This window comes from Impatiens glandulifera, chromosome 4, assembly GCF_907164915.1.
Source record: "Impatiens glandulifera chromosome 4, dImpGla2.1, whole genome shotgun sequence".
In the NCBI taxonomy this organism is placed as follows: domain Eukaryota; kingdom Viridiplantae; phylum Streptophyta; class Magnoliopsida; order Ericales; family Balsaminaceae; genus Impatiens; species Impatiens glandulifera.
In genome coordinates this window covers 19,690,949-19,711,435 of record NC_061865.1, presented here as the reverse complement: position 1 = coordinate 19,711,435, position 20,487 = coordinate 19,690,949, and the positions used below count along the sequence as shown (strand labels likewise).

Sequence of the window (20,487 nt, the reverse complement as noted above, 5' to 3'; positions counted from 1 at the left end):
CCACAAATCAAGTGGGAAAATTATAATTGATTAAATTTGTGATACATATGAACAAACCTTTGAGTTTTATATAAAAATAATAAAATATTCATATTATAATTATTATAGTTTCATATTTATTTATTTAATAATATAAATAAATAAATAAATAGTAATTTATATGAATAAAATTTGTATAAATGTTTTATAGGTTAACAATTAGGTAATTAGGTGTTGTTTTTAAATAAATGGTAATTATAAGCATTTTAATTTGAAGAGAGAATTTTTTAATAATTATTTTTTAGATAATTAAGATTATATATAAAATATTAAATTGAGTATTTTTTTTTAAAATTATACAAATTTAAGATTATGGAAAAATGATTAAATGATTAAATTTGTGATACATATAAACAATTCATTTAGTTTTATATAGAAATTTGATATATTATAATTTAATTTTTTATTATTTAATTTTTCATATATATAATATTATTTATTTAATTAAATAATATAATATATTAAAAAATTATTATTATTAGTAATTTTTAAAATTTTAAATTATTGGTTCGTTCCTCCCTACATGAGAATTGTTCAAAACAAGCTAACAATAATAGGAAAAGTGAGCAGTTAAATCTCATCAATACTAATAATTAAAATCAATGTTCCAAAATAAAACATATTAGCAGCAGTACTTTAAAGAAATAACAGAACCATAAGAATCTTAAGACATCAAAAATAATAAAAACTGATCCATCTTCCATCATAACCAACCATCAGCTTAGTCGACTTCCTCAATCTTGGGTCCAGGTCCGCCGGAGGCAGGTGGTGCATCATCATCATCCATGCCACCCATATCAGGGCCACCAGCACCACCTTGGTACATCTTCGCAATAACCGGGTTGCAAATGCTTTCAAGTTCCTTCATCTTGTCTTCAAACTCATCAGCCTCAGCAAGCTGGTTGTTGTCGAGCCATTGGATCGCCCCATCAATGGCATCCTCAATCTTCTTCTTGTCAGCCTCTGGCAGCTTCGAGCTGATCTTCTCATCCTTGATCGTGTTCCTCATGTTGTAAGAGTAATTCTCCAACGCGTTCTTTGCTTCGACCTTCTTCTTGTGTTCCTCGTCCTCGGACTTGTACTTCTCAGCCTCTTGCACCATCTTCTCAATGTCTTCCTTTGACAACCTTCCCTTGTCATTGGTGATGGTGATCTTGTTCTTCTGTCCGGTTGTTTTGTCTTCGGCGGAGACATTAAGGATACCGTTAGCATCAATGTCGAAGCAGACAGTGATCTGAGGAACACCCCTAGGAGCTGGAGGAATGCCAGAGAGTTCGAATTTTCCGAGAAGGTTGTTATCCTTTGTTCTTGTTCGTTCACCCTCGTAGACTTGGATAAGGACACCAGGCTGGTTGTCAGAGTAAGTCGAGAAGACCTGTTCCTTCTTGGTGGGAATGGTAGTGTTTCTCTGGATAAGAACAGTCATAACACCTCCAGCTGTCTCAAGACCCAAAGAGAGAGGGGTAACATCCAATAGAAGAAGATCTTGGACCTTCTCGTTTCCTTCACCACTCAAGATGGCAGCTTGAACAGCTGCACCATAAGCAACAGCCTCATCAGGGTTGATGCTCTTGCAAAGTTCCTTTCCGTTAAAGAAATCTTGAAGAAGCTGTTGGACCTTTGGAATTCTGGTGGAGCCACCAACAAGGACAACATCGTGGATGGTGCTCTTGTCCATCTTAGCATCCCTCAAACACTTCTCAACTGGCTCCATACACTTCCTGAACAAATCCATGTTCAACTCCTCAAATCTTGCACGGGTGATGGTCGAATAGAAATCAATACCCTCAAACAGTGAATCAATCTCAATGGTGGTCTGAGCAGTCGATGAGAGAGTTCTCTTCGCCCTCTCACACGCTGTCCTAAGTCTCCTGAGAGACCTTGGGTTTCCACTGATGTCCTTCTTGTTCTTCCTCTTGAACTCTTGAACAAAATGGTTAACCATTCTGTTGTCAAAGTCTTCACCTCCCAAATGAGTGTCACCAGCAGTAGCCTTAACTTCAAAAATACCCTCTTCAATTGTCAAGAGAGAAACATCAAAAGTACCACCACCAAGGTCAAAGATGAGAACATTCTTCTCACCAACACTGGTTGCTTTCTTGTCAAGACCATAAGCAATTGCAGCTGCAGTGGGTTCGTTGATAATACGCATGACATTCAACCCAGAAATAACTCCAGCATCCTTAGTGGCCTGCCTTTGGGAATCGTTGAAATAAGCAGGGACAGTTACAACAGCATTCTTCACTGTTGTACCCAAGAAAGCCTCAGCAATCTCCTTCATCTTGATAAGGACCATGGATGAGATCTCCTCAGCTGAGAACTGTTTGTCCTCTCCCTTGTAGCTAACTACAATCATGGGTTTGTCAGCTGGACCAGCAACCACCTTGAATGGCCAGTGCTTAATATCGCTCTGAACTGATGCGTCATTCAATCGCCTACCAATCAAACGCTTGGCATCTGTTACATAACAAAGAAAGCTTCAACATTTAAGTCCTAACAAAGAACTGTACAAGAAACTATAGTTTTAATAACCCAAATCCAAAACACAAATTATTAATAAGTCATCATAACAGATTCATCCTAGGAACAGTAAATATTACGCGTGCTCATCAACTCATACAGTAAATGGTTTATCGATGTACCCTTCTACAAATATAATATTCAGATCTGAAACGGCCGGCATATACAATATCCATATGAATGAAGGAAAAGCGAGTGCGTTCAAACAATACAAATCGATCAGATTTCAAATCTACAGTATTTCGGAAAGCGGAAAAAAGCACAAAACTCAACAAATAGTGAATCTTACCGAAAACAGTGTTGATGGGGTTCATTGCAACCTGGTTCTTGGCTGCATCTCCAATCAAACGTTCCGAATCGGTGAAGGCGACATAGGAAGGTGTGGTCCTGTTGCCCTGATCGTTTGCGATGATCTCTACACGATCGTGTTGCCATACTCCAACACAAGAGTAGGTGGTTCCAAGATCGATCCCTATAGCAGGACCTTCACCCTTTCCGGCCATTACTAATCAGAATAACTGAGATTTGAAAGAAAAGTAATAGAAAGCACAAAGAAGAAGTAAGAAATTAGATCTTGATTATTAGGGTTGCATCCGTTATATATTAGACTAGAGAATGTTCTAGAATCTACGAGAAAGAGAAAAGTCCACTAAATAAAGGCCCACTATTCAGGCCCGAGTTAAAACCTAAACTACCAAAAATATATAAATATTAATAATAATAATAAATAAATAAATTATAAGCGAGTTCACATTTTTTTTAAAATAATATGAATTATTTAAAAAATAAGAATTATTAATGATTTTTAAAAATTAAAATAATTTAAAATGTAATAATTTAAAATGAGACCGTTAGACTGACGTGACATTTACATGTAACTTTATAAATAAGACAAGTATCATCTAGTTTCTTTAATTCTTAGATATCACCATAAATACATATATCTAATAATTTATTTTCTCTTCAATTTTTTATTATTAAAAAATATCTCTTTAATTATTTTTATTAAATTATTATAAATAATAAATTTAATATATATATATATATTAAATTTATTATTTATATATATAATATTTTTATAATTTAATATATATATATATATATATACAAGGAAAGTAAAAAATATATATTTTTAATTATTTATTTCTTGTTATACTCAATAATTTATTCTCTTCTATTTATTAATAATAAAATTAATTAAAATTAAAATAAATAAATAAATGATTAATTATATTATACTTAATTAAAAATATACACTTGTTAATTTAATATCTTACAAAAAAAAAATTATAATTATTTTTTTTTGTTATGCTTAATGATTTATTCTCTTATTTATTTGAATTTAAAAAATTAATTTTTAATAATAAAAATAATTCAAATCTATATATTGGTTGAGACACCATAAACTAAAAAAAAGTGATATACTCGAATTTCAAACTTTGTACCCCTATGTGGTGTTTGTTACATAGGATTAGACTGTAGATATTAAATAATTATACTCACAGTAAATTTGGTTGAATGTTTGGTTAATTATTTTATATAAACAGTATTTACAAGTTATATAAATTATCATTTAAACTAGGTACAAGTTTATACCTAGTAGAATCAGTTACAAGTATGTATAAAAAATTTATTTCCATAATTATCCTTATACTTTGATAATATTTTTTCTTATTTTCACATTTACCCTTGTTTTGATTATGTTTTTTTTTTTCTTAAAAGCCCTATTTTCATATATATTCTTATATTTTGATTATATTTTTTTCTTTAAAAACTTTATTTAACATGCATGTTATTTTAATTACATAATTTTTTCCTGTAATTATATAAACTTTGTTAAATTTATATAAAAGTTATCAAGGAAATTAATATATTGTGACAATCTTATTAATTATGTGAGCAGTTTTATTTTTATTCTTTATTTTATCTATGTATATTCTTAAATGAAGTAAAAAAATTACTAATTAATAAAGTAATAATTTAGTATAGTGGTAAGAAACTTGATTCTTAAATGAGATATAAAAAATTTAAAATTTTATTATGAACAAATATGTAAAAGAACTATAAGTAAAAAATAAAATTTCAATATTTAAATGCACTTTTGTTAACAACATTTTATAACATAACATAAAATGTGTTTACAAATTAAAAGCAATAATAAATAAAACACATGTATGGAGAGAATTAATAAAAAAAAGTAAAATTAAATATATTAATTTAATAATTGAATTAAATTTATATAAATATAAAGGGCAAAAATGTCTTTTACATTTTATACAACATTTTTATACTACCAACCAAACACAAAATTATAAAATATATACAATTTATAACCCTCTTATACTTCCAACTAAATACAAATAACATATATAACTTATACCTCTTAATACCCATTTATAACTTATACCCCTTACAATTAATACCTATATAATTAATACCATGTAACAAACGGAGCCTTAATATATAAAATCTAAATTTCTAATATCCCATTTTTTACGATATAATTTTAAATTTGTTTATATAATTTAATTTATTTATATATATATATTCATAATTATATATTATATTGTTAACTAGAAATAACAATTTTTTATTTATACATAAAATTATAAAAAAAAATTATAATTTTAAGTAACTTAATGATTAAGTGTTGGTTATGCATAATAAAGATTAAGAATTCAAATCGCAAAATTGTATTATAAAGAGAGAATTAGAAATATGTTGGTTGACAGAAGTAAATTGATAAAAGTGATAAAAGTTTGTAAAGAGAAGATTGTTGAGTAATAAAGAATGTGATGGTTGACCGAAGTGAGTTGATAAATATCGATAAAGAGGAGATAGTTGGTTAATAAAAAATATGTAGGTTAAAAGAAAATGAGTTGATAAAGATTGGTAAAAATGAGATAGTTGAGTAAAGAAATATGGTGGTTGAAAAAAAAAAGTTAGTGAGAATAAGATTGTTAGTTGACCGAAGTGAGTTCATAAAAATCGGTAAAGAAGAGATATTTGTGTAATAATGAATATGTTAGATGACAGAAGTGAATTAAAAGTTGAATTCCATTTGTTACGAGAATCTTTTTTATGCCCATGTTTCCTCTGGCATGGAAGAGAAAAATGGTAAAAAAAATCAACTATCGATGATTATGGTTAGTAGAGAAATATTATATAGTTTATTTTATATGATTATAATAATTTTGTTATTTTATTTAAAAAAAAATGTAAAAAATCTTGCTAGTTAAAATAAATAATAATTAATTATATTATACTAGAATAAAAACATATCTTTTAAAACAAAACTTAATATATATATATATATATATAATTTTAAAAATATATTAATATTATTAATAATTTTAAAAAAATATTTATAATAATTTAATAATAAAAAAAATAAAAAAAGTTACTAAATATTTTTTTAATAATATAAAAATTTAAAGAGATAATAAATTATTAAATGCATTTGGGTGGTATGTATAATGAAAATTTGTTCCAAAGGCTACAAATAATGTGTCGACCAGAATTTTATTTTATATTTCGTCAATCAAATTATACGTCATTTTATTAATCATCCCTTTTTCAAAGGAAAATTTGACGAAAGGAGCCTAAAAATGCTTTTATTTGCATCCGTAGTCACCTCATAATTTTTATTACTCTAGTTACCACTTTATTTATTTTTGATGAAAATACTTTTATCGCCTTACGCGAAGTGGAAAATTTCTTTATATTAATATTCAAATTTATTCATTTCGTTATTTTCTTTTACTCATCGTTCTCTCTTAGACAGCGATGGCGGCGGCGAAACTCTAAACGAACATATCATACAGATCGATATCAAAACACCCGTTCTAATATCATGTGTTCATCATACAAATCAATTTATGTTATTATTTCCATTATCTTCATCTTCAAACCATAAACCTGTTCTTATTGTTCACATTGGTTGTTCATATTGTCGATGATGATATTTGCAGATAATCTTGTTTTTTGATTATAAGGTGAATATTTTTTGATTTCATTACCTCGTATTTTCTATGTATAACGATGTTGTTTTTGGATCGATCTGTCTGCGATTTATTTGATCTTTTTTGTTGATCTATTTGGCGAGTAACATGCTTGATTATTGCGATTTTGTGGGTGGAGAAGATCGGGTCAGATTGTTCTAGAGGAGGAAGGAGGTTGTTGTTTTGTCAAACAAGTTAGGGTTCAAATTCATTTTCGAATTGTGAATTTTCTTACAATAATTAGATTGTTTGTTTTGAGTTTCTGTTAATGATTTTGTAAATTGTATTGCTTTTTGCGTTTTAAGAAAACTATGGTTTTCTACAAAATATCACAAATCTATGTTGAACTTCCTAATTCAGATTTAATCTTTTTTATAGTATCAAATGGATGCATTTTGATTGACTCAGTTACATGATCATGATACATATATCATCAACCTAGATCAATAATGGAGAATTGTGGTGCATATAATTGTTTGAATAAGATAACTGTTCACAGATGCTATTCCATATGTCTGTGTACAAAGTGGCATTTGGATTGTTCATATTCATCTATTTGGTAGATCCCATAATAGTCTTTTCTTTAACTTTGAATTTCTATATCATGTAGGCAAGTCGTAACCCAATATATGAATGTCTGCGATGTAGAATAAGCTTAAGACCTTGTATGATGTGGGTTATTTGTGATCAACAATCTACTAATCAAGCGAATCATTGTATTCATCAACCAAAACACTCCGATTCTCTTTTGTTTTCATGTACCAATCCATATCACACTCTATTTTATTTCATTTTTGTTCATTTCAGTAAGCTTAAAAATATGGAGCATGATGAGACGCGGTCTATACCGGTACCATAATATCAGATTGGGGAGGAAGATCGAATTAGAAATTGACTGGATGCCACGCATCATCGAAAGGTCCAATCTTGTGCATCAACAATTGTGGCTTTTTCGGAAGTGCAGCAACCATGAACATGTGTTCCAAATGTCACAAAGACATTATTTTGAAACAAGAACATACGAAACTTACTGCCTCCTCCATTGAGAACATTGTTAATGGAAATGAACTTGTCATGTCGATGTGGGAATATGTTCTGTGGATCCCATCGTTACTCTGATAAACATGGTTGTCTTTTTGACTATCATGGTGCTGCCCAGGATGTTATAGCTAAAGCCAATCATGTTGTTAAGGCGGAGAAACTCAACAAGATCCAGATATGTGATTTCTGCAACCTCTTTGTCTTCATCAGGACCTTGACAAAGAGCAAAAACAACTGTTCATATCATTTCAGATATATCATCCTTTCGGGCTTCTCTATTTGTTGCTCATTGCAACAGGGGAGAACTTGTTTATTTTATTTGCTCCAATGTTTTTTAAGTTGTGGTGATTTGATAAAAAAAAAACAGTTGTGGTTCTTGGGTTTGTTTTCACTTTTCAGTACTAGTTTGTCATTTGGAAACCATGAATGATTATTATGCTTTGTTATATGTTTTTGTTGACATGGTGTTTATATAAATCTAACTATATGTATTTGTGATCAGATCCATCCACTACACATAAAAGTTGTAGATTTATATATGCAAATATATGTTCTTCTATTTGATTAATTTCAATTGTTAGACAAAAATGTGTTATTGTATTGGTAGTATACCTTATCATTAGTATACCTTGTCAAAATATGAACAACTTTAGAATATTATAGGTTGAGATATTATTATAATACATGTTTTAATTAATTACTACATAGTAAGTTGTGTTTGCCCTACCCAAAAGTTGAACAAATCCAAATTACCAACAACACACATAATAAGAACATACATAATAAGAACACATCAACATACACATTTATTAACTAATTCCCCATCATCCTTAAATCAATTACAATCTTTCCATGACTCTTCATCTGATCAGGATCACTACTAATCAAGAACGAATCAGCACCGAGCCTCTCAATCGCCTCATTTTACTTTTTAATCGAAGTACTAATAACAGTCACATTAGTACCAAAAGTCTTGGCAAACTTAACCGCATAATGACCTAACCCACCACGCTTAAATTGGTTCCTGGAATATCCAAACTAAAGTACCTTAAATGACTATAAGTTGTAATTCCAGCGTAGAGAAAAGGAACAGCCGCATCAAGAGGAAGATTGTCAGGTATTTTGACAATGAAATGTTTATCTGATACCTGCATGATGTCTGAATATCGTCTAGAATACTTCAGCTACAATAGAAAACATGAATGGATAAATAATACTATTGAAGTCCATGCAATTATTCATTAAATATGTGAAAAGGGAAGGCTCTTCGTGTAACGGGAAGACCTTCGTGTAACGGGAAGAACTTCACGTAACGGGAAGACCTTCGCGAAATGTGAAGTTGCATCGAGAAACAGATCTCAAATAAACAATAAACAACAATAGTGCATGTGATTTAGAATCGAATACAAGATGTCCATTTCATTTAAATAAACAACAAACGTACCAGTTGCCATGGTGCTCGTTGTGCTCACCGTGGTGTCCGTTATTGAATATCGTCGTCGCCGTCGTCGAAGATCGCCGTCACTGTTTAGAGTTAAAGAGAAGGAGAAGAACGGAAAGAGAGATAAGGAGAAGAAAATAAATGAAAAAAAGATGTCTAAGTTATATTAAATAGTAAAATATTATGAACTTTTCCCACTTTTCTACTTCGCGTAATGCGATTACGCGAAGGCATCCCGTGTTACGCGATAGGATATTTTTATCAAAAAAATAAATAAAGTGATCACCATAACAATAAAAATTATGGATAACCAAACATGTGCAAATAAATAAAAGCATCTATAGGATCATATATTTCGTCAAATTTTCATTTCCTAATCTTTTTCCTATTGTTTCTTTCTATATATATTATTTAAATTAATTTTAAATTAATTTTTATTTTAGCTTATTTATTTAATAATATAATTTTAAAATAATATAATAATTATTTAGAATAATAATATTAATTATTAAAATAATTTATATATATATCAATTATTTAAAACGTGTAAAAGTATAACTTATTAACTAATTTTTATATTAATATTTTAAAATGATTACTTATTCATATAAATAAATATATATATATATATATATATATTCAAAAAATATAATAAACTCTTAATATATTATCAAATTTTATTTTAAATTTAAAAATCAATTAATCTTCAATTAATATTATTATTATACATTAATTAAAACTATTTATAAAATAATTGAAATATTAATTTTTAAAATTAACATATTATATAAAAAAAACATTTACATAAATATTTAATCATTTATTTTATATGAAATTTATAATTTAATTAAAATATAACTTTATCTAATTATAATATATAAATAAAATATATTTATATAATTATTTAAAAAATATATTTATTATTTATAAATACATAAGTTTAATAGGCACAATTATATATTTGTGATTATAGGTAAAAGTTAAGCAGTTTGAAAACTACAAAATTATAAGTTTTATATATCCATTAAATACTTCTATATATAAAAATAACAGATCAACGATATTTACTAATGAAGACTTGGAAAATATGCCTTATAACACAGAGTACATGACAATAACTTTTTCAGGTAGTCGTTCTTATTGTTTCTGCAAATATATTAAGAATGAAAGAAAATTAAAATATAAAATCCGGTATAAAAATGTACAGATGGTAGGTCAGTCTAAATAAACTAAAAAATAAGCAGAAATCTGATGTCTAGCAAGTGCAGACCATAAATCTGATGGATGGTATATGTCAATTGCAAACCAGAAATCACTGATTTTTTTATTGTTCAGTCAGTCTAACACTGAAATCTGAATAAATAAATGTGTTAGGTTCATATTTCAGATAATGCAGATTCAAGACAGATTAAATTGACCCCAAGCATAATCATGCACATTATCTATATATATATAAATGATGCTTAATTTTTAAAGTGTCTGGATTGCCAGGTCGAGAGATGTGGTTAATTTGGATATATGTGAGAGTAATGGATACTTGGGTCGGATTGTAGATTGACCCGCCCATAAAAATTTTACCGTAATATTTTTTTCACGGTTTTTTATATTATTACTCGTGCAAATGCACGGGATACATACTAGTTATCATTAATTTGTCTTAGTTAAACATATACGGAATAATAGTTATACTTAAATTTGAAGAGCTAAATTTACCTGGCTGTATTCCATTTTCAAAATACCCAAAACACATCACACATACTGTCAAGCAAGATAATTCTTCATATACATTGCCCAGACCATATCTCTAAGAACAATAATTTGGTTCATATAACTCTCTTTTCTTCTCGGGGTATGTAGTTATCCATAAGTATAAATCAAATCTTAAGGGTGTTCGAATTTCATAGGGGCGACCTCTCTGTTTCAATCAATTGGTCTGGGAATGAATTAACACAGCCATGAGAAAAAGTTAAATGTTGATAGTTTCGTTTTTTTATATAATTTAGAATTAAACTAAACATTTGTTTTAGCACTAAACCATTATGTTTTTGCTTCAGTGTGTGCATTCCATCAAACACCTGGTGGACAAGGATTGATGAATAGGCTATATAACCAAACAAACTTTGGTCCTTAAACAGGGTAGAAGAAAAAGAGAGATAGTAGATAACAAATATTTAAGTCAATTATAAACTTAAAATTCCAATTTTTAACCAAAACAGAAATTTTTACAAAAACAAATATCAGATTATTTCAAAAAATAAAACCTACATCAAGTGCCAAGAAATCCGCCAAAAACCATCATATTGTAAACGGGTTTAAAAGAAATCTTCCTAGTTATTGAACCCAATTACATAACTAGAAATCTTCTCCGCTGTTTGCTGTAACCACCACAGTCGATTATAGACCTATTCATCTCACAAAATCATATATTTTTTTCGCCAGATTTATAGAATTCGAATTCACTACTACAGCTTCACTAAGACTCCATATCAGCAATGGGATCAACCAAAGAACTAGACTTTCGATTTTCTTCGTTCTCATCCAGATTCCTTCGATCTAACTGAACTGAGATTGAACCCAAACCGCCAAAGATACAGCATAATCTCGAAAAAGTGAATCGTGTGGTGGACATTGAAATAAATCAGTAACCGCCTTATTAAACTGAACCATTCCAACAGAAGGCAATGCCGATCCTCTTTTCCTTAAAATCTTAATAATCTTCAACACATGTGCACAAAGGTTTCCCATTTCGGAAATCCCGCAGTCGCATATAATAGTGACATGATTCGTAAACGAAGATCCTCCGATATATATCTATACAAGAACCTTATCCTGCGGGCCATCTATCCACATGTTTAATTATCTATACAAGAAGGGTAAATAAAAGCAGGTTTAATTACTTACATGTTTGCAATAACAACAATTAATGCTGAAAGATATATAACTCTACATATTACATAACTTATCTTTCTTTTTTCCAAATTAACTCTAGTCATTGAAAACTCAGTGAATGAATGTAACAACTCAATTCCAATATTTGAACAAATAGTCACGTTATCTGCATTATGAACTTGTCCCTACTGCCCATATTCAAACCATGCATACAGACATTTCTAACCTGCTGCTGCTTGATCCCCAACCCAAATGTGTATCTAGCTAATCAACTCTACCTATCAAATTCAAAACCAAAATTGATGAATGAAGAAGAGAGAGAGAGGAGGAACTGACCTCCGTTTAACCTGGAACGATTACTGACAACATTGCCGAGAAATGTTAGTTTACTTAATCTTCAATCTTCTGCAGGTAGGTTTAAGAGAATAATGATGATATTCAAGCAGAGATTGAACTGATCATTTCCCAGAAAAATTATATTCAAACAGAGATTGAACTGATCATTACCCAGAAAATTGAAAAGCCCAATAATGAAGTTTTCACTCACTCACTCTAAGAACATCAAGAATAAGTGACTGAAAAATTAAAAACATCATTGTGAGGACTTTTGATAAATTATTGACGAAGAGGAGAGAAAAAATAGAGTGTAGATGAATTCAATTATATCACTTGATCCTCTCATATATAAGTTAAGGGAAAAAATTATAAATCCTGTATGAAATATTAAAGGTACATTTTTTTGATTAGTGGAAGATTTCTAATCATATTGAGTTTTGTATAAACAAATATCCCCTTATGTAATAACACTATATGATTTTCTGTTAAATATTTTTTTTCTGTGATTTACTAACAAAGTAATTTCATATCGATAAATGTCTTTTTGTTTTAAAATAATCTCTATAGATTCAATACTAATATCGAATTCAAAAATATCGTCCTTCAACAAATAGGTAAATTTCTAGATAATAGAGAAAGAAGGGAAATATTGAATTAAAGAAGAAGGTACATATTAAAATATTGAGTCATGAATATCTAACTTAACTTGTTTGTAATTTTTTTTTAAAAATAACTAAACTAAAACAAATACAAAAACATTAAATTATATTGATATTTAGTTAATGTTTTTATAAAATAAAGACAAAATTATTAATAAGTTCACTAGACCCTCACTTTTTCACTTTCAATTTTTATAGTTTACAAGTAATTATTTTTTAATTAACTAAATTTTTAAAAATAATTAATTTCAGATTATTTTTAATAAGTTAAGGGGATAATACTTACAATAATAATAAAATACAAAAAAATTGTTTTTTTGCTTTATATTAACGAAAAAACATTTATATATTTTGTTAAATTTTAATTGTTTTGTTTAATTAGATTTGATTTAATTAAATACAATTTTAAAATTTAAAGGTATAAGACCTAGTCTTTCTCTTTTATTAAAAATTCTTTTATTAAATAATTTGTTTAATTTATAATTAGAGATTTCTGTTTAAAGAGATAGTTTAGTTTTCTTGTTTTGGAAATTAGTTAGCATTCCTTCTAGAATATTAGTTAGATTAGTTAGGAGTTAGTTAGTTATCTTCCGTTTATTTTATTTGATTTGGTAGAAAAATAAAAGAATTAACAAATCGTTTGCTTCCATAAGAATAGGTAAAAATTGTAAGTCTATAGGATTTATTTAGTGTTTCTCTTATCTCTCTATAAAAACATAACATAAGTAAAGTAATTCTCCAAATCCGAAATTTATGTCTGTTCTAAATTTATGCCTATTAATGTTTTAAATTTATTTTATTTTATATAAAACTATCACAATCAAGTCAATTCAATTCAAGAAAAATTCATCACACATTTCTCTTCCCAAAATTTCTAAAACACTCAACTCAATTCGTTCTCTTTTGATTTTCGGTACTTTGCGTCAATTGGTATGTGATTATTTTTTTTCTACGTATTTGTTTGTGTATTTGAATATTTTTGTTATTTCTCTCTTAATCGTAATTATTTTTTACTTTGAATGAATAATAATGTCTTTGTGGGAGAGACTCGAGAAATTGGGGGAAGACAGCTATGGAGTTGTCTATCTCGCTCGTCCATTGGAAGGACATTGTCTCTATCCATCTATTCAAATAATGGCAGTTAAATTGACAAAGAATAAAGATTCATCTCTCCTACACGAAAAGGATATTCTCTCAAAATTTAAAGGATGTCCTCATATAATTAGTTTATTGGGTTATGATTTCACCGTTGAAGGCACCAAAGTTTTTACTAATATCTTCTTGGAGTACTCCTCGAGCGGCACTTTGCACCACCGCATTCAATCATCAAAGACGGCTGAATGCAAAGGAATCCCCGAAATTGAAGCAAAGGAATATACACTTTCCATTTTAAAGGGTCTGCGCTATATTCATGAGAGTGGATACATCCACTGTGATATAAAACCCGAAAACATATTAATGGTCGACGAGAATGCCAAAATAGGAGACTTTGGTTTTACTATGCAGCCCCTCTATCTTTCAGGGATGATTATAGGGACACCACACTGTATGCCTCCAGAATCATTAAATGATGGAGAATATGATACTTCTACCGATATTTGGGCATTGGGATGCTCATTGTTTCAGATGATCACATCAATTCCGCAATGGAAATGCCAAAATATGAACCAAAAACTTATTAAACTAATAAAGAGGAGTAAAATTGCCAAAGATGCTTTCGATTTTTGGAAGATGTGCACAATTAAAGATCCTAAGAAAAGGTGGAGCGTCAATATGCTTCTACAACATCCGTTCATCGTCGGTAGGAGACACGATCCTCCTCCCGCCCAAAATAGCACATAGGCGTTCCTTTACTTCCGTACATTGATCCCTAAACGGTATTTGATTAATAAATTTGCTGTAAAATTTATTTTTGTTTTATGGTTATTTTATTACTTATTTTTGTTTTATTTTAGTATTTATGAATTAAGTTTGTGCGGAATCTTGGAAGAATGTTTATAATAAAACAAATAGAGACTTTTGGTTTATATAATTAATAAGAAGGTATTAATGTAGACTTAGACTTACAAATTTATTTATAATGATTTTTTACTTAATGTTCATTCACATATGATGCAGGCATGTACTCATCCATATATAGAGTTTTGGATTGCATCTAGTCTTAAAAAACATGTCAAGTGGTGAGTGAAATATTATTTACTTTACTTTTCAAATTATAATATTTACAATTGATGTCCCTTTGTAATAAAATACGTATATTTTTGATATGGTATGAAAGGTGCAGTTTTTTATACACCAAAATTTACTCAATCTTCATACGCCTCTCGTCGACAATTGAATTATCCAATTGCCGTGAAATTTGTATTGCTCGTAGATTCAATCAATCATTTCGACTATAAGAACAATTTATCGTATGCGAATGTAAGTTATGATACATCGTTTTTTAAAATTAATTATTCTAACATATAATATAATTATATCTCGTAGTTTAAGGATTTCAGTTTCATTTAAACGAACAACGGACTTATGTTGTTAGAATATGTGGAGTATAAGACATACAATATGGATGGATCACTCATAAATTATTTCTTTTTGTTTGATACTGCAGTTGAAAAATATTCCATCTTGATTCCAAAAAATACAAGTTTCATTAAATTGTTGTTGCATATGATTCATCCTTAACAATAAAAGTGGGTTTTTCTTAACTAATGAATAAATTTTTGTCTTGATTCTTTGTGTTGGTTGATAGATTATAATTTTATTTCTTGACCTCCTTCTTCCCTAGCTTTAGTTATAACTAGATGGTTTAATAGTATTAATATTGTTTATGAGTAATTTTGATCATTCTTATATATTCTATCTTTTTAGGGATAGAGAGTTATACAAGAAGGAGTAAGTCGCATCAAAGGACTTTTAGCACAAAATGGCATATCTACAAGAGTTCTAAGACAATTATCTTGAGGTCAAGTCACATATGGGCATAATTCAAGGAAGGCTCCCCTAACTCAATATGAATCGGTGAGACCTATAACCTAATTGTTGTGGATGGTTCATGAATGAGAGACAAAAATTAAAATAAATTTGAAAGTACGTATAGTATTGAAAACACTACTAGTTATCCGTTTGAAAACATCATCTTCCCCGGTTAAAAAAAGAAAAAAAAAAGAAAAGAAAAAAGAAATGAAAAAAAGAAAAGAAAAAAGGAAAAACCGGAAAAGACATGAAAAGTCTCAAATATAAAGGGCATCAGTATACCGATTCTGCTTATATGGAATCCAAATGTATTTATTATAAATAACTCTTAATCATGAATCCTATACAACGAAAGGGTGATGGTTCCCGACTGTGCTATATCCCAATCCCCAAACCTCAACCTTGTAAGACTACCTAATGTGGGACGTAGACCAAATGAATGATTGTGATTTGATTCAAATACGATGGTCCAAATATCCTAAGAGAACGAAGGTGCTTCAAACGATTGCATGTAAGACTTATAAAAAAAGCACAACAAATAATGAGACAAGATTTTGATAGTGAAATATAAACTATTCATTATATTTGAGGTATGTACTAATTTATCTATTTTCTATTAATTGATTCATTAATGTTATAATATCTCTTTCTTTATTATTTGATTCATTATTATTTATAATAACGTAGATTAAGAGTCAAATCCATATAATCGAGACGAAGAGAAGAGAAGAAGTGAAGATTGATTCAATATATGTAACTTGATCAACTCATATATAAGTTAGGGGAACAATTATAAATCCTGTATGAAATATTACAGGTACTTTTTTAGGTTGGTGGGAGTTTTTTAATCCTGTTGAGTTTTGTATAAACAAATTATCCCTAATGCAATAACACAATGATTTTTCTGTCAAATATTTTGTTTCTCGTGAATTACTATCTCATCTTAAGGATCCAAGTAACAAATTATTTATTGATCGACAGATAGATGTCTTCTTCTTCACGGTGATTTCTATAGATTCAACACTAATATTGAATTCAAAAATACTGCCCTTCAATAAATTGGAAGAGACCAATATTGAATTCAAAGTATTTTTTTTAAGCAATCGATGACTTCTTTAAGATGATTTCTATAAATTTCTACATTAATATCGAATTAAAAAAATATTATTCCTCAATAAACAGGTAAACCTCAATATAATATTTAAGAAGCTAATATTGAATTCAAAAGAAGGTTTTGTTAATTATTTTTTAAAATAATCCCACCAAATACAAAAACATAATATAATAATAATTTGTAACTAATGCAAATCCATTTTCCTAACATCTTTCTACTCTTTTATCCTGTAAAATCCTAGACTTTTTTTTGCCAATTTTTTGTAGAATTCGAATTCACTCCTGCATGCATGCAGCTTCACTAAGACTCTTTATCAGTAATAGGATCAACCAAAGAACAAGACTTTCGATTTTCTCCATTCTCATCCAGATTCCTTCGATCTAACCCAAACCGCCAAAGATACAACATAATCTCAAAAAAGTGAATCGTGAAATAAATCAGTAAGCGCCTTATTAAGCTGATCTGAATCATACCAACAAAAGGCAATACCGATCCTCTTTTCCACAAAACCTTAATAATCTTCAACACAGGTTCACAAAGGTTTCTCATTTCGGAAACCCGTAGTCACACAAAAATTCTGATCCCGAGTTTCGTACAATATGAAACTTATCTTTATCCTCAGTATCAATTACTCTCGCATGTTTATCTTCATTTTCATATACAATGTCAGAATCAGGGATTTTTAATGATTTATTCCTTGATGTTAGACTGCAAGAACCAAGCTCTTAGTCTATGTAAAGAGGAAAAGAGAGTGTTGTGCCAATTCTTGAATACCAAACAGTCTTCCATACAATTCTTAAGTAATCTGTGAAGCCATAACTATCGACAAAATCTTCCAAGAAATCATTGAATTATCGTACAATTCCATTTCTTGAACAAACCCATATTGAATTGAGAACTTAGGTTCAATTATACAAGTTTTGATCCATCTTCTCCATTTCACTCCAAAACCCATATTTCAAGGAGAAAAAAAGAGAAAATCTCAACTGACGTGATCAAAAGATTTTTCGATATTAAGTTTACAAAAGCATCTTGTCCCCTTTCTTCAAGTAATAGAGTCAATGCACTCATTTGCAATAAGAGAAGCGGCGGTGATTTGTCTATCTTGTACGAACGATATCTGGTTAGGAGAAATGGGTTATGGAAAAAGAACTTTGAGCCTATTAGCTAAAGTTTTCGCCAATATTTTATAGAAGCTCATCACAATGCTAAAAAGTCTGAATCTTTTGAGTTCTTTGTCCCCTTAATCTTTCTAACAAGGAAAATAAAGCTAGATTCCTAAATTTCCTCAATTGTAAAATCATGTTCGATAGTGGACTTTTGTTGCTCTCTTTGTTAAAGTCGTTTCCTCCCAAAATCTATCTCTCGCAAATTGGCTATGTGAGAAGACTCTCATAGAAAGACTGAATGGAATCCCGAATAGAGTTTTCCTCGACGAATCTCAATATCGTTTAACTTAAGGATATATATCTGATTATATTTTCTTTGATAGTTTATAAAGTTGTGGAAGAATTTGGTATTAGAATCCCGAATGCCCAGATGTTCCATTTGGTGAAGCATTTGAACTTAATGGATATTGAAAAAACCCCAAAAATAGTTTCTTCTACTTGAAAGAGATATGTGTTCCAAATAACAAGGATTCTGCCCGAATGTCTATTAGCATTTAGATTTGCCCATTTAATTTTTTACCTTCTAGTTAAACCGATAAGGAGGTTTTCCTCAAGATTCGAGACCATTATTTCTTGGAGAACAATAATGTCGCAATTACAAGATTTAATGAAAGAGAAAATTAAACTTATTTTTCTAGGGTTATTCAAACCCCTCACATTCCATGAGATTTTCTTGTATAACATAACAAACCTTGGGTTGATTGAGGTTCCGAAATCATCATTTCAGGTGATGACTGGGCGGAAACGATCGTTAGTTGCCTCTACAGATATCGTGGTTTCCCTATTATAATCGGAGTTGCAAATTCATTCCTTACACATTTGTTTTAGTGTATTTGATGTACTTTGATTTGCTATCTATGACTTCAATGTGAACATTATTTGCAAAACTCATCAGATCTTCAAATTCTCCTTCGGATTCGTCATCAGTGCTTTTATGAGAATTGTTAACATCAAGTGTTATCGTCCATACTAGACAAGTTTCTTTAGGGGGATTCGATAATGAATGGGTAGTGTGGTGAAAAAAGGGGACGTAGGTTAGTGGTTTTGAGGTTGGATATATGGAGGAATAGTTTGTTAAGGGTTCACTAGAGATGAGTTTTTGTGTGAATGGAAAAAGTGAGGAAATTGTGTGGTATAAATGATGAGTGAGGATATAATAAGGGTGGGAGGGATTGGATGAGGATAGGGTTAGTGGTGGCCGATGGGGGATGACGTGCCAGTGAGTTTGGATTTGGGATTTGATGTATGTTAGATGACATGTTATACTTACGTCTTCTTGTGTAGAATATTATAGGGGGTTTTATATTAGGTTGGGATTTAGGTCAAAAAGAGATTGAGTTGTACAAATAGGTTGTAGTGAGAAATGAGGTTGTGTATTTGTTATATTAGAGAAAGTAGACAGTTGAATCGGTTAAATGTGGGGATGGAGGTTGTGTCAGAATGAGGGGTGGATGGGGAGTGATCTATATTGGTGATTTTATAGCTTTAGAGTGTATCTATAGTGGTTGATTGATTGGATGTTAGAGGATAGTTTGGATCGGGAGGATGTTTGGTCTAGAAATTTTATTATGGGTCGAGGTTGCGTGGTTGATTCGTGGATTCTGATGTTTTCTACCTTGTTCATTGAATCTCGACAACGTTGGACCACTATCCACGATTGATACTGTTATAGATGATTTTGACCAAGCCGGGAGATCGTAGATAAAACCTCTATCCTCTATCTTAATCTGAGTTGGAATCGATTGTCTCGTGTTGTTAACCTTTATTATGGCCCATTATATGTTGGTTTTAACCAACGTTGCTTCATCAATTTTTAGCAAGTTGCCGCAAGAGTTATTGATCTTTATGATTGCTTGAAATTTCCATAAATGGATCGGTTACTTTATTTCTATTACTAGTAAACGTGAATAAGTGGAATGAGTCACAAGGATCCTTAACTACAACAATGCGCTAAATCGAAAGGACCTCTACGGCCAAGGATTGGAGATCATTTGTAGTGGGGTTAACCCCGTTCTAGGGTTCATAGAGATCCACAAGGTTTGACTCGAGGGAGAGATTGGAAAACTTATACTTCCCTGAAACATCATCTTTACGGCTAAAAACATAATGTTTTATACCTTATATAATTATGTTGTAAAATGAGCCCTCTACGTTGAGAGGAATGATGATCCAAAATATGTAATCACCATCACACAGAATTTTCCTTGTCTATTCGAGCCAACCCATAATGATGCGTCTTTTTTTATTTACGAATCTTCTCATTTTGTGGAAGCGATATTGAGGCCTTTTGGACCACTTCCAAAAT

General features: G+C 29.9%; 2 protein-coding genes and 1 pseudogene across 2 annotated transcripts; 2 read left to right on the top strand and 1 right to left on the bottom strand.

The window, feature by feature from the left end:
* Window positions 1-602: 602 nt before the first annotated feature.
* Window positions 603-3,116, bottom strand: LOC124936943 (heat shock cognate 70 kDa protein 2-like). The gene is made up of 2 exons (XM_047477470.1): window positions 2,849-3,116; window positions 603-2,496 (listed from the first exon to the last, which is right to left on the bottom strand). Exons 1-2 carry the CDS (start codon window positions 3,060-3,062, stop codon window positions 761-763), a joined length of 1,950 nt encoding a protein of 649 aa, XP_047333426.1. The 5' UTR covers window positions 3,063-3,116; the 3' UTR covers window positions 603-760.
* A 3,893-nt stretch (window positions 3,117-7,009) lies between these two features.
* Window positions 7,010-8,077, top strand: LOC124934902 (annotated as a pseudogene).
* Window positions 8,078-13,955: 5,878 nt separating this feature from the next.
* LOC124934901 (mitogen-activated protein kinase kinase kinase 20-like) lies at window positions 13,956-14,768 on the top strand. The gene has a single exon (XM_047475394.1). It carries the CDS (start codon window positions 13,956-13,958, stop codon window positions 14,766-14,768), a length of 813 nt encoding a protein of 270 aa, XP_047331350.1.
* The last annotated feature ends 5,719 nt before the right edge of the window (window positions 14,769-20,487 follow it).